This window comes from Ursus maritimus, unplaced genomic scaffold (assembly GCF_017311325.1).
Source record: "Ursus maritimus isolate PB19 unplaced genomic scaffold, ASM1731132v1 scaffold_14, whole genome shotgun sequence".
NCBI lineage: Eukaryota > Metazoa > Chordata > Mammalia > Carnivora > Ursidae > Ursus > Ursus maritimus.
In genome coordinates, this window is record NW_024423786.1 from 42947290 (window position 1) to 42975042 (window position 27753).

The 27753-nt window shown below is 50.4% G+C and overlaps 1 protein-coding gene across 1 annotated transcript; it reads right to left on the minus strand.

Annotated features, from left to right (window-relative positions):
• Positions 1–11516: 11516 nt before the first annotated feature.
• On the minus strand, positions 11517–19303 carry CLEC3B (C-type lectin domain family 3 member B). The gene is made up of 3 exons (XM_008704154.2): positions 18743–19303; positions 14593–14691; positions 11517–11981 (listed from the first exon to the last, which is right to left on the minus strand). Exons 1-3 carry the CDS (start codon positions 18849–18851, stop codon positions 11581–11583), a joined length of 609 nt encoding a protein of 202 aa, XP_008702376.2. The 5' UTR covers positions 18852–19303; the 3' UTR covers positions 11517–11580.
• Between the last annotated feature and the right edge of the window lie 8450 nt (positions 19304–27753).

Consider the following 27753-nt stretch of genomic DNA (forward strand, 5'->3'; position numbering starts at 1 on the left):
CAGAAGAGAGAGCAAGCATTCTGCAGAAGACCAACCAGTGCTTCCTTTCTATTTAAATAGCAAGTTTTTGTTTAATGAAGGTCCCAGACCCCCCAAGAGATTTCCAAAGATGTAACTAACGCAGACGAAGTGTCTTATGTAAGTTACACTCATGGCAGAAAAGTAAAATGCTTGAATACTTGATCCCAAGCAATATGCTTTATATGCAGTAACATCTGAGATGTACCCGCGCCCCCCTGACATTCTGTCAGTTGCATTTAGAATATAATTTGAAACTTTCCCAGCCCATCTTACTGAAAATGTACCAAGTTTGGGGCACTCTCACTAGAAATTTTTCCTATAAACACTGGCTGGAAAACAGAGTTCGCTTTTTCTCCTTCCCATTGACCCTAAGTATGTGTGCTTCGTGTCCCAGCCAATAGGACAAGCAGCACCAAAGGAATTCCAGGGCACAGCAGAAGTTAGGAGCCCGACTTTGGAAGACTGGAACCCCAGATTCCCATGTGTGTTCACTGAGTCTTTACTAAGGGAATGTGTTAGCACTGAGCACCAGAGACGCAGGTGACTTTGTCCTCGACCGCAGGGCATGGACATAAAAATGCCGACATGTGTCAAGTGTACTTCCGCCCCTACCCAGGCTCCGCCTACCTCTACCCTGTCATTTGCCCTGGGAGCCTGACAGGATGCATTGCCTAGATCCCTGCTAGCTGCCTTTCAGCTGGGTTCACCCAGAGGGAGGGAAGCACCTGCCAAGCCTGGTGGGGATGGGGGCAGAAGTCCCTGTCTGTGCACTGGGCTGCATTTTCCATCTGTGGCTGTGTCCCTTTGCACAGAGCTCTCTTCCCGTGTGTTCCTGTTCCAAGGCTCCATAGCAGTATTTGCACCCCCATCCCTGGGACCAATCCTCCTGCCTTGCAGGGAGCTCCCTGCCATGGCTAGGCTCTGAAAGCCCCACTATCTCTTGCTCACTTGCTAAGAATGCCCATATCTATTTTTTTAAAATACTTTTTAAAGATTTTATCTATTAGCAAGAGAGCACAAGCGGGGGGAGAGGCAGAGGGAGAAGGAGAAGCAGGTTCCCCACTGAGCAGGGAGCCAGATGGGGGGCTCCATCCCAGGACCACCAGGATCACGACCTAAGCAGAAGGCAGATGCTTCACCGACCAAGCCACCCAGGCGCCCCCATATGTCTCTAAATATAGGAATCCTCACCATGGTTTTGGGGGCTGTAACAAGGACCAAGCAAGCTGCAACTGTGCAAAATAACCTTGATCAATGGGCAAAATTACGATGGACCTTTCAAAAGTTTTGTAAAGACATTGAAACCCTCTTACTGTTGGTAAGAGGAAAAGTAGTACAAATATTAAATACACTAATTTGAAACATGACAGACATTGAGAATCAAAGTATTTCTTTGGAAAAGGCTTGCCAGGGGGAGTTTGAACAGCGCCTTGCCTGTTCCTCCCATCTATATTCAGATTTCTCTTCCAACATTATCAGGTTTCATTGCTGAATTTTCATCTTTATTGGCCAGTTCCCTGTTTGTTATCCATCTTTGGAAAATGTCCCCTAAGTTTATCCGTGGGAGACGAGGAGGAGCCACAACTGCGTGCTTTGCTGTCTGTGCGTGAATAGAGTAACGGATGCGCAGAGGCCAGTCACCCACTGTCTTGGAAAGAGGTGACATGACTGGTCACCGATCACACTGTGTATCTGCTGTTCATGCAGTGATTTCTGGACTGGAGGTCCAACCACACCTTTGCGATCGAAGCTTGATGCAGTTGCTCACAATGAATATGCCAGCGTAACTGCAATCGGAACCATCTTGTGGGGGGCCGGGCGTCATTTGAAATAACGGAAATTAGCGATAATTGCAATTCACCTATATCATAACCGTGCAAAACGAGGACTGCTCATCATCCTTCCTTATAGTCCTTTGAACTGAGTTGGATTCTGCTTCCTGCTGAGACCGTAACTGATACAGCATGAGACTCCCTCTCCAGGGGAGTGAAAAAGAAAGCTTCACAGAATGCAGCCAGGGTCCGCCAAGCTACGCCCTTCGGACTCCAGACCAGCAATCACTTCTTCTACCAGCTAGACAAGGGCAGGCAGGAAGCACCTGGGGTGTCACAGCCTTCTAGATCTGGGCTCTTGAGGAAGACGGTTGCCCTGGGAGACGACTGACCCAAAAGTGAGGCTGAGATGGCTGTGCTTAGGAACTAGGAATTTGTTGAAAAAGGAACTAGGGCCTGACCCAGCTGCCCAATTGAAAACAAGCTTCTCCTGTTGAAAGACCCACACAAGCAAGTTCCTGGAAACCATTTCTTCTTCAAAAATCACTTAACTCTGCCTCCTAGCTTCTAGTTCCCTCCCATGGTCAAGCTTTGGGTGAGCAGTGGCTCCATGCTACAAATACAAACTGCTAGTTACGTACCATTTGCCCCTTTTCCTTAAAGAGGTTTGATTTTATTTGGGGCGCAAAGGTGCCTACCTAAAAGGTTGTACTGCTCAGTCTTCCATTCAGATAGGCATTTGACGGAGTTCTGGCCTATGAAATATAAGGAAAAGAGAAGTCTCCTTAAAGGAAGCTGACTGGAACTTTCTTGCCCATTCTCCCATTTTCTTTTTTTCTTTCTTTTTTTTTTTTTAAAGATTTTATTTATTTATTTGACAGAGATAGAGACAGCCAGCGAGAGAGGGAACACAAGCAGGGGGAGTGGGAGAGGAAGAAGCAGGCTCACAGCGGAGGAGCCTGATGTGGGGCTCGATCCCATAACGTCGGGACCACGCCCTGAGCCGAAGGCAGATGCTTAACCGCTGTGCCACCCAGGCGCCCCCCCATTCTCCCATTTTCTTTTACTTGATGCCTGGAATGTGGATAATAATGGTTGGTGCTCCAGCAGCCATCATGGACCATGAGGAGACCTCAGCTAGAAAGCATATACTAGAACGGTAGAATAGGAAAATAAAAGGACCCTTGAATCCCCTGTGACCATAGACAGGCCATAGCAGCATTGGACTATCTACCTCCAGATTGCTGTCTTAAAGCCCTATTATTTGAGATGTTTCATTATATGCAACCAAATCTAATCCTAACTGGATAAACATGCCTACCTCCTACTGAAATTAACTCACACCAAGTCCTACAAATTGAGCCTCTACTTCCTGTCAGAATCAATGTAAAACTAACCAAACTTTTTTTGGCCAATCCTGATTAGTGTGCATGGTATCACTACTCAAGGCTTAGAATGGTAGGAAATTCAGACTGAGGCCGACCAACGAGGAAGCTATTCTGGGGCCGATGGGTTTCTTCCCAAATCCTAACCTAGTAGCCAGTGGTTCTCAACCACCATTGCTTGGAATCACCTGGAGAGCTTCAAATACTCCCAGTGCCCGGTCCCACTCCCCCGGGATTCGGATTTAATTGGTCTAGCATGCAGCCTGGGCATGGGTTTTTTAAGTATGTCAGGTGATTCTAATGTCTGGCCAAAGCTGAGAACGACTGACCTAACCTCAATATTTCAAACCATCCCTGTGTTTGGCACCCTCAAAGCTTTTGACACACCAGGCAACACACCATGGGAAAAAGAAGAAAGGGTTATGATTATGAAAGAGGCCTCAACATCAGTTCCAGGAGACTATTAGGAGATGTTCTTCCCAGGAGAAGTTGAACATCTAGAATCATTGCTTACATACGCCTTGGAAACTTCTCCAGTTTGTACCTCAGAGCCAGGGCCAGGACCAGTGAGGTGAGTGAAGCACTGTGTGAAGCCCTCACCTGGGCTACAAAATTTAAGGAAGCACCCCCCCCAAAATTTAAAAATACAAAAATAAAAATTAAAAAAAAAATCCAGCAATCATGATAAATAATAATCGAACGTGGGGTATTTAAAAACCAAAATGCCCACAACCCGGGCGCCTGGGTGGCGCAGTCATTGAGCGCCTGCCTTCGGCTTAGGGCGATATCCCGGCGTTCCGGAAAGGAGTCCCTCATCGGGCTCCTCCGCTGGGAGCCTGCTTCTTCCTCTCCCACTCCCCTGCTTCTGTTCCCTCTCTCGCTGGTTGGCTGCCACATAAATAAATAAATAAAATCTTTAAAGAAGAAGCCCACATCCCTAAGATCCCTATAAAACAAGGGGCACGGCCTGGGACCCAGTCAATAATTTGGGCTCTGGAAACCCCGCAACCTCTCTTCATCAGAATGACAAGAAGGAGAAGCCCCCCCCAGCAAAGAAAAGACAGTGAGACTGTGGCCTCTGCCACAGAAATAATGGATATGGATGTAACCAAATTATCAGAAATGGAATTCAGAGTAACGATGGTCAAAATGATGAGTAGAATTGAAAAAACTATTAACGAAAAGGTTACTGAGAATATAGAATCCCTAAGGACAGAAATGAGAGCGAATCTGACAGAAATTAAAAATTCTATGAGCCAAATGCAGGCAAAACTAGAGGCTCTGACGGCCAGGGTCGCAGAAGCAGAGGAACGGGTTAGTGAATTGGAGGATGGGTTAATAGAGGAAAAAATGAAAATAGAAGATGGTCTTAAAAAAATCCACGCCCACGAATGTAGGTTACGGGAGATTACTGACTCAATGAAACGATCCAATGTTAGAATCATCGGCATCCCCGAGGGGGTGGAGAAAAACAGAGGTCTAGAAGAGATATTTGAACAAATTGTAGCTGAAAACTTCCCTAATCTAGCAAGGGAAACAAACATTCGTGTCCAAGAGGCAGAGAGGACCCCTCCCAAGCTCAACCATGACAAACCTACGCCACGTCACGTCATAGTGCAATTCGCAAATATTAGATGCAAGGATACAGTATTGAAAGCGGCCAGGGCAAAGAAATTTCTCACGTACCAAGGCAAAAGCATCAGAATTACGTCAGACCTGTCTACACAGACCTGGAATGAGAGAAAGGGTTGGGGGAGCATATTTAAAGCTCTTTCAGAGAAAAACATGCAGCCAAGGATCCTTTATCCAGCAAGGCTGTCATTCAGAATTGATGGAGAAATAAAGACATTTCAGAACCGCCAGTCACTAACCAATTTTGTAACCACGAAACCAGCCCTACAGGAGATATTACGGGGGGTTCTATAAAAGTAAAAAGGCCCCAAGAGTGATACAGAACAGAAAGTCACAATCTATAGAAACAAAGACTTTACTGGCAACATGGCATCATTAAAATCACATCTCTCAATAATCAGTCTCAATGTAAATGGCTTAAATGCTCCCATAAAACACCACAGGGTTGCAGATTGGATAAAAAGAAATGACCCATCCATTTGCTGTCTACAAGAGACTCATTTCGAACCCAAAGATGCATTCAGACTGAGAGTAAGGGGATGGAGTACCATCTTTCACGCAAATGGACCTCAAAAGAAAGCTGGGGTAGCAATTCTCATATCAGATAAATTGGATTTTAAACTACAGACTATAGTTAGAGATGCAGAAGGGCACTATATTATTCTTAAAGGAAGTATTCAACAAGTGGATATGACAATTATAAATATATATGCCCCCAACAGGGGAGCAGCAAGATACACAAGCCAACTCTTAACCAGAATAAAGAGACATATAAATAAAAATACATTAATAGTAGGGGACCTCAACACTCCACTATCAGAAATAGACAGAACACCCTGGCAAAAACTAAGCAAAGAATCAAAGGCTTTGAATGCCATACTCGACGAGTTGGACCTCATAGATATATATAGAACACTACACCCCAGAACCAAAGAATACTCATTCTATTCTAATGCCCATGGAACATTCTCAAGAATAGACCATGTTCTGGGACACAAAACAGGTCTCAACCGATACCAAAAGATTGAAATTATCCCCTGCATATTCTCAGACCACAACGCTCTGAAATTGGAACTCAACCACAAGGAAAAATTTGGAAGAAACTCAAACACTTGGAGACTAAGAACCATCCTGCTCAGGAATGACTCGATAAACCAGGAAATCAAAAATCAAATTAAACAATTTATGGAGACCAATGAGAATGAAAATACAACAGTCCAAAACCTATGGGATACTGCAAAGGCAGTCCTAAGGGGGAAATACATAGCCATCCAAGCCTCACTCAAAAGAATAGAAAAATCTAAAATGCAGTTTTTATATTCTCACCTCAAGAAGCTGGAACAGCAACAGAGGGACAGGCCTAATCCACGCACGAGGAAGCAGTTGACCAAAATTAGAGCTGAAATCAATCAAGCAGAAACCAGAAGTACAGTAGAGCAGATCAACAGGACTAGAAGCTGGTTCTTTGAGAGAATCAATAAAATTGACAGACCACTGGCAAGACTTATCCAAAAGAAAAGAGAAAGGACCCAGATTATTAAAATTATGAATGAAAAAGGAGAGGTCACGACGAACACCATTGAAATTGGAAGGATTATTAGAAATTTTTATCAACAGCTATATGCCAATAAACTAAGCAATCTGGAAGAGATGGAATCCTTCCTGGAAACCTATAAACTACCAAGATTGAAACCGGAAGAAATTGATTCCTTAAACAGGCCAATTAATTATGAAGAAATTGAGTCAGTGATAAACAACCTTCCAAATAACAAAACTCCAGGCCCGGACGGTTTTCCTGGGGAATTCTACCAAACATTCAAAGAAGAAATAATACCTATTCTCCTAAAGCTATTTCAAAAAATAGAAACAGAAGGAAAGCTACCAAACTCATTCTATGAGGCCAATATTACCTTGATCCCCAAACCAGGCAAAGACCCCATCAAAAAGGAGAATTACAGACCGATTTCCCTAATGAATATGGACGCCAAAATCCTCAACAAGATACTTGCTAATAGAATCCAACAGTACATTAAAAGGATTATCCATCACGATCAAGTGGGATTCATACCTGGGATGCAAGCGTGGTTCAATATTCGCAAATCAATCAGCGTGATACATCATATCAACAAGAAAAGACTCAGGAACCATATGATCCTCTCAATCGATGCCGAAAAAGCATTTGACAAAATACAGCATCCTTTCCTGATTAAAACCCTTCAGAGTGTAGGAATAGAAGGTACATTTCTCAATCTCATAAAAGCCATCTATGAAAAGCCTACTGCAAATATTATTCTCAATGGGGAAAAGCTGGAAGCCTTTCCCTTAAGATCAGGAACTCGACAAGGATGCCCACTCTCGCCACTATTATTCAACATAGTACTAGAAGTCCTTGCAACAGCAATCAGACGACAAAAAGGGATCAAAGGTATTCAAATTGGCAAAGAAGAAGTCAAAATGTCTCTCTTCGCAGATGACATGATACTCTATATGGAAAACCCAAAAGAAGCCACTCCCAAACTATTAGAAGTTATAGAGCAATTCAGTAACGTGGCGGGATACAAAATCAATGGTCAGAAATCAGTTGCATTTCTATACACGAATAACGAGACCGAAGAAAGAGAAATTAGGGAATCCATCCCATTTACAATAGCACCAAAAACCATACGTTACCTTGGAATTAACTTAACCAGAGACGTAAAGGACCTATATTCTAGAAACTATAAATCACTCTTGAAAGACATTGAGGAAGACATAAAAAGATGGAAAGATATTCCATGCTCATGGATCGGAAGAATTAACATAGTTAAAATGTCCATGCTACCCAGAGCAATCTACACTTTCAATGCTATCCCGATCAAAATACCAAGGACATTTTTCAAAGAACTGGAACAAACAGTCCTTAAATTTGTATGGAAACAGAAAAGGCCCCGAATCTCCAAGGAACTGTTGAAAAGGAAAAACAAAGCTGGGGGCATCACAATGCCGGATTTCGAGCTGTACTACAAAGCTGTGATCACAAAGACAGCATGGTACTGGCACAAAAACAGACACATAGACCAATGGAACAGAATAGAGAGCCCAGAAATGGACCCTCGGCTCTTTGGGCAACTAATATTTGATAAAGCAGGAAAAAACATCCGGTGGGAAAAAGACAGTCTCTTCAATAAATGGTGCTGGGAAAATTGGACAGCTACATGCAAAAGAATGAAACTTGACCACTCTCTCACACCATACACAAAAATAAACTCCAAATGGATGAAAGACCTCGATGTGAGACAGGAATCCATCAAAATTCTAGAGGAGAACATAGGCAGCAACCTCTACGACATCGGCCAAAGCAACCTTTTTCATGACACATCCCCAAAGGCAAGAGAAACAAAAGATAAAATGAATTTATGGGACTTCATCAAGATTAAAAGTTTCTGCACATCCAAGGAAACAGTCAGAAAAACTAAGAGGCAGCCCACGGAATGGGAGAAGATATTTGCAAATGACACTACAGATAAAGGACTGGTATCCAAGATCTACAAAGAACTTCTCAAACTCAATACACGAGAAACAAATAAACAAATCAAAAAATGGGCAGAAGATATGAACAGACACTTTTCCAATGAAGACATACAAATGGCTAACAGACACATGAAAAAATGTTCAAAATCATTAGCCATCAAGGAAATTCAAATCAAAACCACACTGAGATACCACCTTACGCCAGTTAGAATGGCAAAAATAGACAAGGCAAGAAACAACAATTGTTGGAGAGGATGTGGAGAAAGGGGATCCCTCCTACATTGTTGGTGGGAATGCAAGTTGGTACAGCTACTCTGGAAAACAGTGTGGAGGTCCCTTAAAAAGTTAAAAATTGAGCTACCCTATGATCCAGCCATTGCACTACTGGGTATTTACCCCAAAGATACAGACGTAGTGAAGAGAAGGGCCATATGCACCCCAATGTTCATAGCAGCAATGTCCACAATAGCTAAATCGTGGAAGGAGCCGAGATGCCCTTCAACAGATGACTGGATTAAGAAGTTGTGGTCCATATATACAATGGAATATTACTCAGCTATCAGAAAGAACGAGTTCTCAACATTTGCTACAACATGGACAGCACTGGAGGAGATAATGCTAAGTGAAATAAGTCAAGCAGAGAAAGACAACTATCATATGATTTCTCTCATCTATGGAACATAAGAACTAGGATGATCGGTAGGGGAAGAAAGGGATAAAGAAAGGGGGGGTAATCAGAAGGGGGAATGAAACATGAGAGACTATGGACTATGAGAAACAAACTGAGGACTTCAGAGGGGAGGAGGGTGGGGGAATGGGATAGACCGGTGATGGGTAGTAAGGAGGGCACGTATTGCATGGTGCACTGGGTGTTATACACAACTAATGAATCATCGAGCCTTACATCGGAAACCGGGGATGTACTGTATGGTGACTAACATAATATAATAAAAAATCATTTAAAAAAAAAAAAAAAGAACTCTTCCATCACCACAAAGAAACGCCCACGGCTACCCCAAAAAAAAAAAAAAAACCAAAATGAATGCAAGAAAATCCATGAGGAACAAAGTGTCAAAAGTTAAAATAAAAACAGGATCCCAGGACAGGTGTACCCCAACTTTGCAGTCTACTGGTCTCTGTTCCAAACGGAAGAGTGTGGCCTAGTAACGATGGTTAACGATTCTCTGGCCCATACTGCCCCCTGCTGCTGGAAGCGGGAAGTGCTCGCTGCTTGCCCACGAGACACCACCGTGGCGCCTCGCCGCCGGGACCCTTGCTCTCGCGCGGAGGCATAGTGCCCTCTTGCGGGCAGCCGTCCACTTCGGGAACTTTGACAAGGCCCTGGTCACCTGCATCCTGCTAGATTATAGCTGCGTGGGGTAAACAAAAGCCCCAAAATGAGGGTTGCACGGCCTAGATTTGAGTCTCAGCGTTGCCTCGGGCCGCCTTGAACAAATTGCATCAGCCCTCTGAGCCTGTTTCTGCACCCCCCGTGGATCTTATTACCTCTTCCCATAATTATTGGATTACATGAGAGGCTTTCTGCGACAATGCCCGGCCAACTGCCTGACAAGTCCGCACACGGTTCACAGTAAGCTACCCCACGGCCATGGATCGAATCAAACTGTCATCAGTTTTACTGAAGGCAAGACACGCTAAAAAAAAGACCAGGGAGAAAAAGGTGCAGATGGTGGAATGATGCGATGCCTGATGGGACAAGGAAGACTTCCCCTAGGAGGTGTCACTAGCCAGGTCATGCCACTAGCTGGCCAGTAGCCTCCCGGGGTCACCAGCCTGCTTTTCCAATGTTTTGTTTCAGGGAAGTTCCAGTACGTGAGACAAGCATCACCTTGGCGGTCGAAAACCCAAGGCTCTTGGAATCAGCCCTGGGGTAAATCCTGGCTCTGCCACTTACTAGCTGTGTGACCCCGAGGGAAGTCACTTAACTTCCCTGAGTCTCAGCTCTGGGGGATAATAACACATCCTGTGCTGGGTGGATAAGATTTCAATAAAACAACGTACTTAAAGTTGCCGCACTCTGGTGAGCTCAAGTGGTAGCTGTTTACTGGTAGCACGGAGCTCTCTGTAAGGAGTGGGAAGGAGGGGACATAGTAGTCAGGCAGCATTGGCAAGGGTCCTGTTGGGCTCCTAGACCAGCCCCCAGGGTGTGCTGGGGAAGGATGGGGGTGCAGATTCTCCCTCAGGCGGCCTCTGCTCTTATCCCCCACCTCTCAGCCCCCAGCAAGACTCAGATGTCAGTGCACTCCCAGAAAGGGATCCACAGCAGGAGGGGCTGGGGGTGAGGGGGTCACCCCTTCCCTGGAGCTGGGGAGGGGATGCTGGATCCCAGCACGCAGGAGTGGAGTTTACAAAAGGATGCCTGGACGTGGGAATCAGGGCTGTAACTTTGACAATTACTGTGTTGTCGATGTCAATTTCCCAACTTTGATAATAGTGCTGTGGTTTTGTAAGAAAATGCCCTTGCTCTCAGGAAGTAAATACACTGAAGCATTTCGGGGTAAAGGGGAATCATGTCTGCAATTTACTGTCAAATGGTGCAGGAAAAAATAAAAGGATAAAGCAGATATGGGGAAATGTTCATGTTTGGAAGATCTGGAGGAAGGGTATCAGGGAATTCTTGCAACTTTTCTATGAGTAGGAAATTACACGATAATAACAAGTTATACAAAGAAAAAAGGCAGCAGCAGTCGGGGGCTCTCTGTCTCCCCTTATTCTTTTCTGTCCCCCTGCTGAGAATCCGTTGGTGGTGTGAAGCCGGTGTGTCCCCCTCGCCATCCCTCTCCTCCCCTCCCCTCCCCTCCCCTCTCCCCCTCCTCGATTTCCCCCTCCCTCTCCTCGTCTTTCTACCTCCTCCCCTCCTCAGCTCCTCCTCCTCCTCTTCTCCACCTCCTCCATTTCCCCTCCCTCTCCTCCCTTCTCCTCGTCCACGTCCTCGTCCTCCCCCTCCCCCTCCCTTCCCCCGCCCTCTCCTCCCCTCCCTTCCCTCTCCCCCTCCTCCCCTCCTTCCCCCCTTCTCCTCGCCTCCTTTCCTCCTCCCCCTCCTCCCCTCCCTTCCCCCTCCCTCTCCCTCCTCCACTCCCTCTCCCCCCTCCTTCCTTCCCTTTACCCCCTCCGCCCCTCTTCCTCCCCAGAGCTCTCGACCCGCGGGCCCAGCACAGGCGCAGCCACTACTGGCCCAGCGGCACCAGCTTTATTTGCACGAGCGCCCCCACCCCCGCAGCCTCCCCGCCGGCCGGCGGCTACACGATGGCGAACTGGCAGATATAGGGCAGCTTGTCGCGGCAGCGCTTGTCGAACCACTTGCCGTTGGCCGCGCCGGCCAGGGCGGCGCAGTTCTCGGCCTTGCCGCCGTCGGGCTGCGCCGTGATCTCGGTCTCCCAGTTCTTGTAGGCGATGTGGCCGCCGGTCATGTCCACCCAGACGCCCTCCGCGGCCATGTCGTTGAGGCCCAGCCAGATCTCTGCCTCGGCGCCCACGCTCTGGCGCAGGTACTCGTACAGGGCGTCGTTCTCGGAGCCCGTCTGCGGGGTGCCCAGCGTGCCCCCGCGCGAGATGCAGTCCTCGCTCGCCTCGTGGAAGGTCTTGGCCTGGGTGGAGGCCAGAAAGCACTTCCTGTGCACCTTGATGCCCTTCAGGCAGACTGCGAGGGGAGAGAGAACGGCCGTCACCCAAGGTCTCCAGGGTCCCCAGTCCAAGGCCACCCTCCAGGGCGAGGCCCACCCTCTTGCAGTCCCCGCCAGCCTGCCCAGTTGTCGCTGGCCCTGGACAGCCAGCTCCCCAGGCTGATGGATACGGATGCAGAGCCCAGATCCGCCTGCCAGAGGTCCTGAGGCTAGCTAGCCCCTCAGTGGCAGACAGCCCCTAGCTCAAGGTCACCGCCCTTCCCTGGGCGCCGCATCCGGTGCCAAGGGGATGTGGAAGTGTAGAGACAGGGTCAGCTCTGCCCAAGGTAGGGGAATTCTGAGGAGCCCTGTCAGCGTGGGAGGCTGTGAACCCCCAGGGAATCGGCAGACATGATGGGGGGAGGGGCGCGACTGCCATATGCCCGGGATTCTGTGCCAGGAAGTCCCCACCTCATCACCTCACCTGGGGGGGCTAGTGGCATCTGGGTTATATGGACTTTGCCCGAGCACAAAGCTTAGACATGGGAGAGACCTTAGAGCTCACCCTGCAATCTACCCCTATGCTTTCTGCTCTACGGATGAGGAGACTGTTACCCAGAACGACACAGTGCTTCTAAACTTTCCCTCTGGGGCAGATACTGCTGGTGGACCCAACCAACATCCGTTCCCAATCCCCTTCTCCCTTGTCTGCCACCACTACAGAGCCTAGAAAAGCTTCATTCTTGCATCGAAGCTCCAGGTGGTCATATGATAGAGCTCTGATCAATAAGGTGGGAATGGAAGACCTTCACTCTCCTGATAAATGGCTGGGCCACCTTTTCTTCTCCGTCTTGCCTTGAATGCAGTCATGATGCCTGGAGCTGGAGCAGCCATCTTGGGACCATGAGGCAAAGCTTCTGAACAAAAACAGCTACCCACTTTCAGACTCGCTTTTTGTGTAAGCTACTGTTGGGTGTTCTATTCCCTTGAAGCCAAAACATGGTAGATACTTCCCTTCTAGAGCCCCTTCACCCTACCTGCTATGTTAAGCAGGTTGTACAAAATCATGTATTTGTCCTCCCTTCAACAAAACTTTCCTGAGTGTTGACATGTGGCAGGCACTACGCTGGGCAAGGTGGTGGAAGAGACAAGGCAATCAAACATGGTCCCTGTGTTCCTGGGGCTTATTATCTAGCAGGGGAGGCAGACATAAATCAACAGATGAATAGATAATTACAAACTGCCATAAATATGATAAAGGAAAGAACATCATTTTGTGAGAGTTTTAACTGAGGAGCCTGATTGAGATGAGGGATTAGGGAGTCCTGAGATAGTGATGCTAGAGGTGCATACTAGGTGGATCTTACAGGAGCAATTCAGGCTGCCAGAACAGCAGGTACAAAGGCCCTGTGGTGGGAAGGACAGAGTGTGGCACTTTAGAGGGACAGAAGGATGGCCAGTGGCCATGCTGAAAGGAAAGACCTAGGTGGGAGAAAGCGGGTGCAAACTGCCCAGTGAGAAGCATCTGGAGGTCTCTGAGGAGGCACAAGGGGAGCAGAGGGCCCCAGGCTTGGGACACGCTGTCAGAGAAGCATGAGGTGAGAGGGTGGCTGTGAGAACAGCGAGATTTGTAGATTGCCCAAGAAGGGGCCCAGCGATTCCCAGGTCATAACTGGAGAGGCAGCAAAGCAGAGCTAAGAACAAGACTCTGCTCCTTCCGGCTGTGAGCAAGGCGCTCCGAGTCTCGGTGGGAAATGGAGGAGCGGTGGTAGTAATAAGCCCACTGTGTGGGTTTTCTGCGAACGATCAGTTAACGTAGGCAGAGCACTTGGAGCAGTGCCAGGCCCGCAGGACACGCACGTGTGATCGGCTACTGTTCGTCCGTATTCTCTGTGCTCCCCAGGGCATGGGCACAAAGGAGTAGGTGAGCCTGAGACACGGTGAAAGGAGCACGGTGGAGAGAGAGAGAGATTCGGTGGCCCAGGAGGACACCTGACCTTGCCCCCAGGCTCTGCGGCCGTGTGACTGCGGCCGTCCGTCCTTGGTTGCCTGATGACCCGCCTTTCCTCACACCCAGCATGCCCCGGGCAGGCCGCTCCCATTCAGATCATCATCCGTGCTAACCAACCAGGTGAGCGTGGGAAGGAAGAGGACCTCTCTGTGCCTCGGTTTCCCCCATTTAAAATGGGTAGAATAAACCCTGCCGTGGCATAATTAGGATGATTAAGAGTGACAACATGAGCAAATGGGCCGATGCACAGGGGAGTGAAGCTAGCGTGCCCCTTAGGACTATGGGGGCTGGCCGAGGGGAGGGTCCTCTGGGATCTCATTAGGAACGCCGCTGCCCCTGCTCCACGCAGTGCTCCTGGGGCCCCGCTCCCGGTGGGCGGTCATGCATTCTTGTGGGAGAGTTTTTGTCCTTTGAGAAGATTCCCCTGTGCACACATGTCAGGGGATCTGTCCGAGAGGATGCGGGCCAAGGCGGGGCTCCCTGCACCTGGCGTCTTGGCCTACAGGGCTGGCCCGGCAGCTGGGCCTGGGTCCTGGCTGGAGACTGGGCTGGTGCTGCCTGCCGGCTGCCCTGGCCTGAGCCCTGGCCTGAGCCCGTCTCTGGTGCACTTCGCCCCAGCGGCTGCCACCTGCACTCACCCGTCTGCAGGGCCTGCTGCTCCTTCAGCAGCGCCACCTCCTGGGCCAGGTTATCCAGCTGGTTTTTGAGCTCCTCAAACATCCTTACAGTCACAGCATCTAGGATGGAGACATCACAGACACGTGAAGAAGGCCATAAGGGATGGGGGCAGGGCAAGGGCGGAGTGGGCTAAGCCCTCACTCTATCAACCCCAAGGGGGCAAGGGAAAGGACGCCCTTAGACCGCAATATCTCGAACTACTTTCTCTCTGTCCCTACTGACGGTAGTCTGAGGAATTGCTTGGGCTTCTCCAGCTGCTGGGAAACCCATCCATCACTAGTTCCGACTCACGCGAGACCTGTGCATTTGTTGAGGAGTGTGGCTGGGGGTCGGATGGGGTTGGGACTGGCAGGGGTCGGGGAGGGGGTGCACCCCCAACCACTCTCCCAGCTCCAGAGGAGAGCAAAGCAGAGAAAGCAGAGCCAGATGCTCTTAAGACCTGCCAAGTTCGCTTCCCTAGGCTGGATCCCAGGGACACGGGCCAGCGGGGCCTGCGCGCCAGCCCGGGGCTGAGCCTGGCGGCACAGGCACGCACGTGCATGGGCTCTGAGGTCACAAGGATGGGAGTAACCTGGGGCGGGTTGCTCAGCCTCGCTGAAGTCGGTTTCCTCATCTGTGAAATGGGATGATAACAGCCCCACCTCGGAGGACTCTGAAGAAGACAGCGGCTAAGAGAGAGAAGCCTGCGAACAGCGCCTGGGGCACAATCGACCCTGTGACCTGTGTAAGGCCATCTCTTCTCGAGCCCCACTTCACGGACAGGAAACCTGAGCCAGGATGAAGCAACTGGCCAGCAGGGGGCAGGGCTGGCCCGAACCCAGGCGCACAGGGCTCCAGGTTTGATTCTCCCCACCCTTGTGACCGCAGAAGAGCGGAGCCCTAACCTGAGCCATCCTCAACACAGAGGCCTGTTGGGAGCTGGTTAGGCGGGAGCCATCAGGGGAAGGTGGGGAGGATCTCTCTCTCTCTGTGGGTGGACCCCAGTCTTACTGAAATCCCCGGGGCTTCAGAAAACGCTGTGTGGCTTGGGGTAGAGAGCGGGAAAGCGAGTCCACGGTCCATTTAGCTGTGCCTGCATAAAGTCCAAGGTCATAAGCAATGAGGTCAGAGCCTTTGTCCACCTGTGAGGCGCTTTTGCAGAGGAATCCCAGGAAACAAATGCAAACAAGAAACATACTTGTATATGCAGAAATTAGTGATGTAATTTATCAAATATGAGGAAAATAACACCCAGATGAGCAAGGCCAAAAAAAAAAAAAAAAAAAAAAAAAAAGGAGGGTTTAGGGCTGGCAAACTAGCCTAGCAGGGTTATGTATGCCTCGTGCTGGGCCTCTGTCCTGGCAAGTTCAGGGCAGCTCTGTACCAGTCACATGATGTACCAGCAAAGGGTGCCAGGTGAGGTTGTGCAAGTTGCATACTCTACAAAGGCACTCAGCTGAGGGGACTAGTGGGGGCTCACGTCTAGTCCCTAAGCCTTGCCCTGGCTATGCTGGGTCAGATCAGAGAAAAGGGTGCCTTTCTACAATTTGGCAGCTCAGAGGGGTACCTTTGTAATTTGCACTGAGGTGCCCATGTGTGCAAGGGGTCCTCCGGGGACTGGTCAAGGAGGAAGGCACCAACAGTGCTCCACCCGAGGAAGGTGTAGGAGTAGGGAACGTCTACAGCTCTGGGCAAGGAGTCAGGAGGCCCTGTGCTACCCTTCTCTGTCTCTGAACTGCAGATTCCTGGTGCGTGTTATTGGAATGGACACCCTCCAGGTACCCTAGTCCCTGTTCTGAGGGCCTCTGACCCCCTGTGCGGCCATGCTGCCCACCTGAGCTTCCCTGCCAGGTGTGGCCACATGGCCACTAGCACCCCAGCCACCTGAGCCTTCCCCGCATGCCTCACCTCCAGCTGACCCCCCTACAGCCAGCTGGGGATACACCCCCCACCAGGAGCAGATGTACTCCCAGAAGCACCCAGGGCTCTCCCCTGACCCTGCAGGCCAGGGTGGGGGCTTGGCACGCAAGCTGTCGTCTCTTCCCTTTGCCAGCCTCACCTATCTGTTCACCACCCCCCGCCCCCACCCCAGGGACCATGTAGCCCCTCCTCTGGACTCCCTCCCCCACTTTTGTGCACTGGATTTTTCCTGGGGTTCTCAATCCTGGTGGCTTCCTGGAATCACTGGAGATTTGGGGAAAAGGCAGATGCTGGCCCACCCTCTGACCCCCAGATCCAGAATTTCCAGCAGTGGGGCCCAGGCTCCTGGATTGTAAGGTATTCCCCAGCGGGTGCCGGTGCCCAAGTGAGAACCACCGAGGTTCCTTGGCCGATTTGCACCTCACGAGCAGTGGTGCTCACAGCAGTGGTGACCCCTTGCTGGGATGCTCAACGCATCTATTGGCCCCTCCGTGGAGAAGCGCTCTGGAAGCATTTGTTGTGGATGTGGACAGCAGGTGGAAGGAAGAAACACCAGGTGAGTCGAGAACTCTGAAGCTGGTTCCTGGGAGAGGCCAGGGCTGGACAGAACGCCCCACCCATGTCGTCAGCTGTTGGCCTCCGGGGTCCGGGGCCTCCAGGGGCCACCTCCATGGAGACCCCCTGGGGCTGGGTTCAAGTGTGACAGCCAGAGAGGGCCAGGTCATCATCTGGTCTGGCCTTCTCCTTTTTCACATGATTTAATACGTGATTTGCATGATTAAATAAATAAATACTAAATCTCTGGTAGTTGAGACATTAGCAACTATTTTCCACATTTAAAAATTCTATAATTTGTCTTTGGAGCTGTGTCTCCTTTACTGAGAACATCACTAGGTTGTAATTTTAGCTAAAGCTCGTCAACACAATCGTGCGTGGTATCGAGTCTTCTCTTTTTCATGAAAATTTTGCAGAACGTAATATCTGCATATAACTTTTTAGAAACCCAAACAGTTTGAAACATTACAGTCTCCTTTCCGACTGACATTGCCTTCAGCTCCCCAGTTTTTCTTCCCAGAAGTAATTGCTATCACTAACTCTTGTGGATCCTTCTAGAAAAATCCTCTGCATGTAAAAGGATTTGTGTGTATTTGTATATAAACCCACTTTTCAAGATAAATATTGGCATGGTATCCATTCCCTTCTGAACTTTCTGTTGTTAACTTTATAAAACTGAACCTTGGAGGTCGGTATCTCTGTCACCCGCACATGTGCTCTGTTCTCTCTCACAGCCCTGGGGGCCTCCACTGTCCCGAGGTGCCTTTCCACATTCCACTAGTCCCTGGCCAACGGGCAGCTGTCTGTGTACAGAGGAGGCTCACAGAGCGGCCTGAGGACAGCCCACGCCCCCTCGCCTTGCCTCTTCCAGGCTCTTGGCTCTGGCTGCCCCTTTCTCTGCCTAAATCCACATTCTCATCCCCTGGAACTCTCTCTCGGAGCCTCGGAGCCCTGTGGGGGTGACAGCCCCGTTCATTGCCATGGCATTTCGCTAATGTTGTCTCAACACAGCCTGGGGTGACCTCACCAGAGGCTGGGCTCCAAGGGCAGGCCCTGCAGCAGCCAAGGCAGCCCAAGGACACCCCAAACCCAGAGGCAACAGAGGGAACGCAAACCTGCTTCTGGCGTCCTAGTTTGAGTTCCCACATTTTTGTTTTCTCAAGGCTGCGTGATACGCTCTCACACAGAGAATTCACTCGGTCCCTTTTTCCCCTGTGCAGTAAGTATTATTGTAGGTGTCAGCCGTTGGGCTTTGTGGCATTAAATCCTAATCAGACGCCTTTTGGCAAATGCCACTATCCCCGTTGTACAGTGGAGTAACCCCAGGTTTGGAGATTACGAAGCAGAGCCCCTTGGCACTGCCAAACCCAAGATTTGATTTCTTTAACATATTTGGGGGGGGGGGTTGGAGATGGGCGGAGTGGGCGTCGGTTTAGATGATCTGAAAGGTTCTTTCCCATTCTGAGAGTCAGTGATCCTTAACAATTCTGACAACTGCCCCCGATACTGGAGAATTCTCCGAGGCTCCAGGGGTATTTCAAGAAAGTTCCCTGGATTTATCAAGAAGGAAAATGAAAGGAAGGAGCATAAAAAGTAGTAAGGGACGGGGTGACCAGCTCCCTGGAAGGTGGGGAGGAGCCCTGTCCCCCTCCTTACCTTTCTTGACATTTGCAGCCTTCTTGACCTTGGGGGTTGGCTCCTCAGTGGTGACCTGGGTCAGGAGCGAGGAGAGGCAGAGGAGCAGGTAGGCCCCCCAGAGCTCCATGTTGCTGCACTGGCTGGGGCTGCTGCTGCTGCCTGCTTTGGCCTGGGTCAGAGAGCAGTGGCGGCCGCGGCCCGGCCTGCACGTCTTAAGGCAGCGGCCACCGGGACCTCTGTCCAGGAAACCCTCCCAGACGTGGGGGCGGGTGTGCCAAAAAAAAGAAAAAGGAAAAGGAAAAAAAAGCTGCAAAGGAGGAAGGCCTGGGAGAGCCTCGCTGCCCGGGGAACACCCACCCAGTGTCCTGGCCCTGCCTCCTAAAGCAGAATGACTGTGTTCTAGAATTCTGAAAAATACACGGGAGTTGTCGGAGCGCACGCCGGTCGAGCAGTCACGTTGGGCAGGTGCAGGGGCGTGCCCTTCCCGGGCATTAGGTCGTGGAGGCCTCACACCAGCAACGGGAGGGAAGTGCCATCACCTCCCCATTTTACATTTGAGGAAACTGAGGCTCGGGGACTGGCCCCAGCTACCCAGGGGCAGCACTGGTATTTGAACCCAAGTGGGGCGACTCCAAAACGGGCACACTCCGAGGTCACTCTACAGCGTGACCTGGGGCTCACTGCCTGATTGCGTGGAATGTCTGTTATGCTGATTCTGTGGTTCCGTCTTTATACACCTGGTGCTTCTTTGGGTAAAAATACCAGGGAACCTCACCTTGCTTCATGTTTCTGTTTCTCCACCATCCTATCCTGAAGCAGAGGTGACCACAGTGGGAGGGGGGAAGCCACGGTACACCAGAGTGCAATGAAAGGCGGAGCAGGAAGAAAAAGACCATCCTGGCCCAGCAGGGTGGAGGGGGGCATCCCCGGGGGGTGCAGAGGCCCTGCATAGAGCGTTGGGGTACGAGCAAGGAGCGGAGATCCCGCATGGGAGGTGGGGGGTGGTGGCTGGAATAAGAGGTAGCTTACATCCAGGGGACCACCCTACAAATAAGCAAATCTGTTACAGACCGTGGGAGCCAGGTTTCTCATCATCAGAGAAGGGAGGGACAAATACGGAGAGAGAGAAAACTAGAATGAACCCTATGGTGGAAGATAACAATTAGAGCCATCGCTGTGCGATCGTGGCCATAAAGACGAACCAGTGCCTTTACATGGAAATGTGCACATCTGTTCCCCAGCTGTCACTGAGAGGGCTGTGGAGCAGGAACGCCTCCAAGGCCCCCCAGCACCCCTAAGCCTCCAAGGACTGGCTTCTCAACCCACCTTCCCACGAAAAGGAACCAGAGCACCTGGATGAGAGGCCTGCTTCCAGGGCTGGGGCAGGGAAAGTCGCAAATGTAACAAGTTGTTTTGCCAGAAAGCAGGCAGGTGCTCAAGGGATGATGGGGACATGCCCGCAGCACCCAGAGCCGGCCTGGGGGAGCTCCCAGGGACCGGCGGTCAGCAGCGTCGCGGTAGCAACCACGAGAGAGGAAACCCAGAGCGCGCACAGATGTAAGGGGATGAGCTGATAATCGGACGAGGAACAGGATATTTTCATAGATGCAGGTCACTTGTCCGCAAAACACTTTTTCCTTTCAAAGAGAGTAACCTCTAGGGGAAGAAGCCTGGCAGATGCTACTTCCTCAAGTGCCCCAGGTAAGCATCCCGGATCGCGGGGCAGGTGGGAAGCCTGCAGCCCCTGAGCTCCTGATGGGAACGTATCACCACGTCCATCCGTCCATCTGTCCATCCGTCCATGAGATTCCTGCTGAAGAAACATCGCGCAACCCGGCTGAGCAGCTGACGCCTTACTCACAAATGCTTCGGGGGACCAGTGCTGTTGACACGGGAATTGCCAATTTTCCGTGAGCGTAAGACTGTTCACAAAGAAAATACAGTACTCTGTAACTTGGGCTTTTCTTCCAGGGAGCCTGCCGTTGAGCCCGCTGTCGGATTTAGGGAGGGATCTGTCTGCACCCTGGCTGGGCTGGCCCAGGGCGCTGTGGTCGCCAAGGGCAGGAGCAAGCATCCAGCCCTTTAGTGCCCATGGGCTCCACGTCTCCCATTCTCAGAGTGGGAGAGGGTGTTACAGGGGCCGCTGAGCCCCGGGGGAGACAGTCTGGGGCCGAAGAACGCACACGCGAACAGGGAGCCTGGCTTCCTGAGCTCTGGGTGGGGAGCACATGGCAAGAAAAAACGTGCTGTTCTTTTTTCTTTTACTAACTCCTTTGCTTTCCCGGTTTTCCTACCTTGGCTCTTGGGCGGCAGGGACATGGAAGGAGTTTGTTCGACGATGCGGCTGCGAAAGGTACCACGTACTCCATACGCCTGATTGCAGAGGCCCTGCCCTACGCATACCGGGGAGGGGGCCCCAGGAAGGCTCTGCTGTGGCCTTTCTGCTCCAGGTCTTGTCACGCAGGAGCCACACAGGAGCCATGACGCGCCAGGACACGCCTGGACCTGTTAGCCTCCCCATCAGTCCCTCATTCACTGCGCAGGGTGCCTGGGCCCTGGGGGGTCAACGTGAGGGGCCCACTGTGCCATCGGGGCACCTAATGCGGTGAGGCAGGGGCGGGAAGGGCCACAGAGGGGTGGCCACCGAGAGGAGGGGAGGGGAGGGAAGAAGGAATGTGGCCAGTACTCCTGGCGGAGAGCACACCGCACATTCTCGATCCTGAACACGAATGGGGGTGGAGGAGGGAAAGAAAGCGAGCTAGAGAGGTAGACAGGGCCGATCTCAAAGTCTGCTCAGGCCACCTTAGAACGCTCCGGACACAGAAGGAACCAAGCTGGGAGGGCTGCGACCAGACCCCACTGTGGAGAGAATGCTTTGCCAGCTGAGCGGGGCTGGACTGGGGGGGCCCGGGGAGGTACCAGCGACACATGAAGCCTAAGCCCCCAAGTAAGGTGGGATCACACCTTCACTGGGGGAGTGTGACTCTTTCCTACTTAACCTGGCAAATGACCTCTCTGTTCTCCACGAAGGCGGCTTTCGTAGAGCTTTCTAGAAAGTAGTGAGCAGTGTGTGGTTTTCTCACCCTGCAGCTTCTCACAGGTGGGTGTGCATGTGTGCACGTGCGTGTGTGCACGTGTGTGTGCATACGTGTGCATGCACTCCACAGAGCTCCTCTACAAGCAACTGGGAGGAGATACACCGACAGCCCTGAGAGAAGACAAGTTCAACACACACTTTAAACTTGCACCCCTCACCACACCCTCAGGATGATGTTTTAAAAGGGAGTCCTGTCTTGTGAGGAGCATTTGCCCTGCATCATATTTCTGTGAGTTCAAAGTACACTTTCATTAAAGGTGAACATTTAAAATATATCACTATTTTGGGGGGCGCCTCAGTCGGTTGGGTGTCCGACTCCTGGTTTCGGCTCAGGTCATGATTTCAGGGTCCTGAGATCGAGCTCCCTGTTGAACTGGGCTCTGTGCTCAGTGGGGAATCTGCTCGAGATTCTCTCTCTCTCTCTTTCTCTCTGCCCCTTTCCCCCGCTCATGTTCTCCCTCTTTCTCTCTCTCTCTCAAATAAATAAATAAATCTTTAAGTCTCTAAAATATATCACCATTTTTGTGACCCTACTTTGGCCTTTTTTAATGGCTTTGATAGGCCTCAAAGAATGCGTGTGGCCCACTGACTCCTGGCCTCGGAGTTAAAAAGCAGGTCAGAAGCTGCAGTTGGGTGGAACCCCCCATCAACGTGGGCTGCTCCTTTCCCTTGACCCTCTCCGCCCTCCCCCTGTGCTTGCTTCAACCCTTCCAGGAACGAGGGGGTCACTCTAAGCAGCTGGCTCCATCGTGAGTCTCGGCCTGTGGCCAAGTTCCCTGGCAGCGAGGCAGGGGGGCAAGCCGGGAAGGGGGCAAGTCTGAAATTGGCCATCGTGGTCCCCCTCTGTGTTCCTTTCTCCTTTCTCTCCCATGTTGCTCTACAATACGGTTCCTGGACATTTTTTTGACCTTCTGCAAAATCAGCGTTAGGTGGAAGTCTGCTTGTGACAGTCCTCACTGTGGTGCAGCTCCCAGAAGGAAACGTGTTCTCGAATGGTCAGACTGCTCACCATTCAGAGATGCAGATTCGTGGGTTCTCTGTAGCCACCATGCCCATGCTGAGCTCACAGCCATGAAACATCCGGCTCCCCTTTATCTGCCACCCACTGTCCCTGGCCAGGTGGGGACCGCCATTGTGGACACCTGCAACACGCTAGCTCACAGCCCTCGTGGCGTGTACGGATTTCCTGCTCCCGGAATGAAAGCTCCCCTCTGCGGGCCCTGTCCACGAGGCCTCAGGCAGCCGGAACAGCAGCAAGCCCGGGGCGGTTCCAGGAATGCGGTGCTGATACTCACTAGTGACCGCCCCACCCTCCTCCCGGGACACGTCCCTGCACGAACACATCGCCCTCAAGGGCCAGTCTTTTTGAGCCGATTTTCCTGCACAAAGAATGATATGGATAACAAAGCCCAGAGGCAGAAAAATCAGAAGAGAGCTCTAAAAGGCACATTTCAGTTTCTAAGCAAGTTTCGGTTTTTTCTCTCTCCAAAGCTGTTGGAAGTCTGAGTTATATAAAACCAGCTCTGGCCACCCCACCCATGTCAGCCCAAACAACATGCAGACTTCTGGCCCGACGTGGAGCCATTCCCCACCCCGTCCCCTCGCCCCGCACAGCTGTTTCCGTTTAGTTCTGCTGGTCCTGTGTCAACAAGAACGTGGCCCGCCTATGGAGGCAGAGAACTTTCCACTCTCTCCTCAAAGGTAAGAGTGTCCAGGGTGCACAGCTCCAAAAATATGGCAAAGGCAATTAGGCCTTAGTCAAAGACAAAGACAAATGGCCCATAACCTTGGCCTCGGTGACTCTCATTAGGAAAGTCATTCGTTCCTTTGCAAAGCTCGTTGGCCTGGTGCTGTCATTCAATCAACAAGTATTGCTTCTGTCCTTGTGTGCCAGGCCCTGGGACACACGATGCTGGGAGAGGCAAGATCCCACCGAGCCAAGTTCTCGGCTCTCATGGGGCCCCCATTCCCTGGTTGTTCTGTCCCTGAAGGTCAGCAGTGTCCCCGTGGAGAGAAAACTGGAGTCCTGGGTTTCCAGTCCAGCTCAGAGACCTGGCACTTGCATCCTTTGGGGCAAATTATTCAAGACACGGATTCCTTGTCCATAAAATGGGGCAGTATCTCGACCCTGCCTACACAATGGGATCCTTCCAAGGAACACATGGAGACCTATGTGTGAGGCAGCTGGGCAACGTGCAAAAGTGTGGGAGGAGGGGGAGGACCACTCTGAGAAGCCACAGGGCCTTCAGGACTCATGGCCTCCATCTGCCCCTTTATTCCCTCTACTCCAGAGGCAAGACATTACCTGATGTGTAAATTTGTGAAGGACAAACTAGGCATTCTCATCCCAGTTTTGCACTTACCTGAGTCTTCAGCTATAATAGGTCACACAAGAAGAAACAGAAAACCCCATTAGCTCTATAGGATACTACAGATTTCAATCTACCTTACTAGAACTCCCTGCCTCCCCAGATAGCCCAAGAATTCAACAACTGTAAACCCAGCTGTGCCATTAGGGATCCTGAACTTTCCAAATCATCACCCTAGCCCTGCACAATCTTGCCGGACGTTTGGCTGGTTTCCCTTTTGCCCCCATAGGATCCTTCTGGGTGCACCAAATCTGATCCTCAGCCCATGGCCAGAATTGGCAAATGGCCCCAGGGAAGAAAATGGCTGGTGACAACGACCTGCTGGCTTCTGATGATCTCACCCTTCTGTGGGATTTTTCAAAGAACCAGCTTTTGGTTTCATTGATTTTCTCTATTGATTTCCTGTTTTCAATTTCATTGCTTTCTGCTCTCATTCTTATCATTTCTCTTCTTCTGCTTATTTTGGGTTTAATTTGCTTTTCTTTTTCTAGTTTCCTAAGGTGGAAGCTTCGCAGACTGATTTTAGATCTTTCTTCTTTTCTAATATACACATTCAATTGCTATAACTTTCCCTCTGGGCACTGCTTTAGCTGCATCCCACAAATTTTGATAAGTTGTGCTTTCATCTTCATTTAGTTCAAAGTATTTTTTAATTTCACTTGAGACATCTGCTTTGGCCCAGGTGTTACTTAGAAGTGTGTTGTTTAATCTCTAAGTATTTGGGGATTTCCCAGCTATCTTTCTGTAATTGATTTCTAATTTAATTCTGTTGTGGTCTGAGAGCAGTTCATTGTGATTTCCACTCTTTTAAATTTGTTAAGGTGTGTTTTGTGGCCCAGAATGTGGTCTATCTTGGTGAATGTTCCATGTGAGCTTGAGAAAAATGTGTATCCAGCTGATGAAGTAGTCTATAATCATCCATAGTACTCATTCAACTGATAGATTTGTGGTTTGGTGTCTGACATTAATTTGGGAAAAATTTTCAGTAATTATTGTCTCAAACATGTCTACTGTTCCTTTCTCACTTTTTCTGGAATTTCCACCATGCATACGTTACACCTTTTATCATTGTCTCACAGTCCTTGCATAGTCTGTTCTGTTTCTCAGTCTTTGTTCTCTTCGCTTTTCATTTTGGGAGGTTTCTATTGATACATCCACAAGCTCAGAGATTCTCTCCTCTGCCATGTGCAGTCCACTGATAAGCCCGTAGGCGTTCATTTCTGTTACAGTGTTTTTCTCCCTAGCAATTCTTTTTGGTTCTTCTGTAGGATTTCCATCTCTATGCTTACATTTCCCATCTGTTCCTGCAGGCTGTCCACTTTATCCATTACAGCCCTTACATATTAATCATAGTTGTTTTAAATTCCCAGTCTGTTAATTCCAGTATCCCTGCCAGGTCTGGTTTCTGGTGCTTGCTCTTTTTCTCCAAAGTGTGTTTTTTGCTTTTCAGTATGCCTCATATTTGTTATTCATGGCCAGACATGATGCACTGGGTAAAAGGAACTGCTGTAAATAGGCCTTTAGTGGTGTGCTGATGAGGTGTGGGGGCGGGGAAGTGATCTGGGGTAGGGCCAGGTCTGTCTTTTAGTGCACCTGTGCCCCTGGACTGTGAACCTCACACTGCTTCTCAGCTCTCCAACTCTGACTCCCCGCCACCACACACACACCCCGCTAGGTGGGACAGGATGGCTAGAGTGGGCCTGAGTTGGGTATTTCCCTTCCTCTAGGTCAGGTAGGCTCTGGCTAAGTAGTTTCTCTCAAGGGCAGGCCTTGTGAAGAACAGAGTGCTCCGGTGTATTTCAAAATGGTCCCTCCCCTCTTCCTCTCACCACCTGCTAGAAGCAGGAGAGGAGTTTTCTCTGAAATTCACTGTGAGAAGTAGGTTGAGATCCTGGAGATAAAATTCACGTAAGTGTAGGGGCCCTTGCTGACTGGGTCCCCCTGAGTCGTCCATGCTAAGCCTCCAGCAATTTGCCTCTGGGAGTTCAGGTTTCCCCTCCCTGGTTGGGTTCCCAGTAAGTTATGGCTGTGTTTGTTGGTCTCTCCAATTTGGGGAGCAGTGGTTGGCTCTGTGACCTCATTTCTCTTATGGATCTCTAAGAAGAGTTGTTGCTTTTTTTTTAAGATTATTTATTTGAGAGAGATAGAGAGAGAGTACAATCAGGGGGAGCAGTAGAGGCAGAGGGAGCAGGCTCCCCACCAAGCAGGGAGCCCAATATGGGGCACGACCCCAAGACCCCTGGATCATGAACTGAGCCAAAGGCAGACACTTAACCCACTGAGCCACCCAGGCACCCCAAGAGTTGTTGCTTTTTCTGTGTTCAGTTCTGGTATCTCCTCCTTTTACTTCAGATGATCACTAGGTCCCAACTTCAGGGGGCTATCCCAGCAGTGAACTGGGAACAACTTGGACCTCCTTACGGGGACGTTAAAGCTCCTTTTCAGCCATGGCCCTGGTCCAATACCCTCCAGGTCCACTCCTACTCCTATTTCCCTGGTACATGCCAAGCCAGGTCTTGTAATCATTTCTATAAGTAATCTATTCCTTCCCACAGCAGAGACTGCAATTCCCAGCTCAGGCTGGGCTGTAACAGGACTCTAGTCATTGGTCTGGAAACAACGTGGGAAGGTGGGGCAGAGGTTGGCAAATATCATCTCCTGAGGCAGTCTCTGCAGGGAAAGCAGTCTGTTTCTCTCAGGAAATGGCTGCTCTCCTTCAGCGAGGGGATGGGGGCTTCTGCCTGCTCAAAGCTTTCAGGGGGAATGCTGGGGACAAAGATCCCATCTTTATCTCAGGTCCGAGTCCTTTTCTTTCCTGACAAAAGCCCTGACTTTGGCAAGGGAAACCAGCCCAGGAGGCAGCTTGTCTCCTTTGGGGCTCTGCCACTCTTGCACAAGCAAATCCGAGGGGTGAATGTCAGCACGTCCTACCCAGTGGCTGCAGATCCATCTCTTTACACTGTACCGTGAAGGCCCTCTGGTTTTTAGAGCACACGTCAAGTTGATAGTTGGCTGATGAACCTTTCATTTTTTTCTTCCAAAGGCTTTTCATCGTTAACAGAAGCCAGTGAACTAAACAACTCTTACAATTACCGCTGACTCCATGCGTCCACGTGGTAGAGCTTCCACAGGACCCAACACTTCCTCTCCTGGACCTCATCCCAACCCACCACAGGCAAGTCTTGGTAACGATGACACCGTAGGATGGCCTAGTTTATCGCTGACTCACCTGATACCACCCACAGGGCCCTCACGGCCATTGGCCAACGACTGCTCCTATGTTCAAAACCCATTTGGAGGGTCTGCTTTTTAAGGCCACTGCTAGTACCAAATGCTTAGTCGGAGTCACTCCCCAGGCAGTCAAAGCCTGAGACGAGGACTCATGTTTGGTAGTTTATCTGGGAGGGGGTCCCACAGAAAACAGAAGGGAAGGACTGGGGAGGGTAAACCAGGAAGGAAAGGCTTGACCACAGTCATGGGCACCACCAGCGTGGTCTGCTGAACGTACCGAACGCCTCTCAGAACTGCCCACCCAAGGATCAGATGGAGCAGCCTTTCCCCGC

What these genes read in the sequence shown, in the direction of transcription:
- CLEC3B (XM_008704154.2), bottom strand. Translation starts at nt 18,851, where the DNA reads ATGGAGCTCTGGGGGGCCTACCTGCTCCTCTGCCTCTCCTCGCTCCTG. An exon ending in GGCTGCAAATGTCAAGAAAG is followed by an intron (nt 14,692 to 18,742) that starts GTAAGGAGGGGG and finishes TCTCCATCCTAG; the next exon opens with ATGCTGTGACTGTAAGGATG. An exon ending in GCAGCAGGCCCTGCAGACGG is followed by an intron (nt 11,982 to 14,592) that starts GTGAGTGCAGGT and finishes CTCCCCTCGCAG; the next exon opens with TCTGCCTGAAGGGCATCAAG.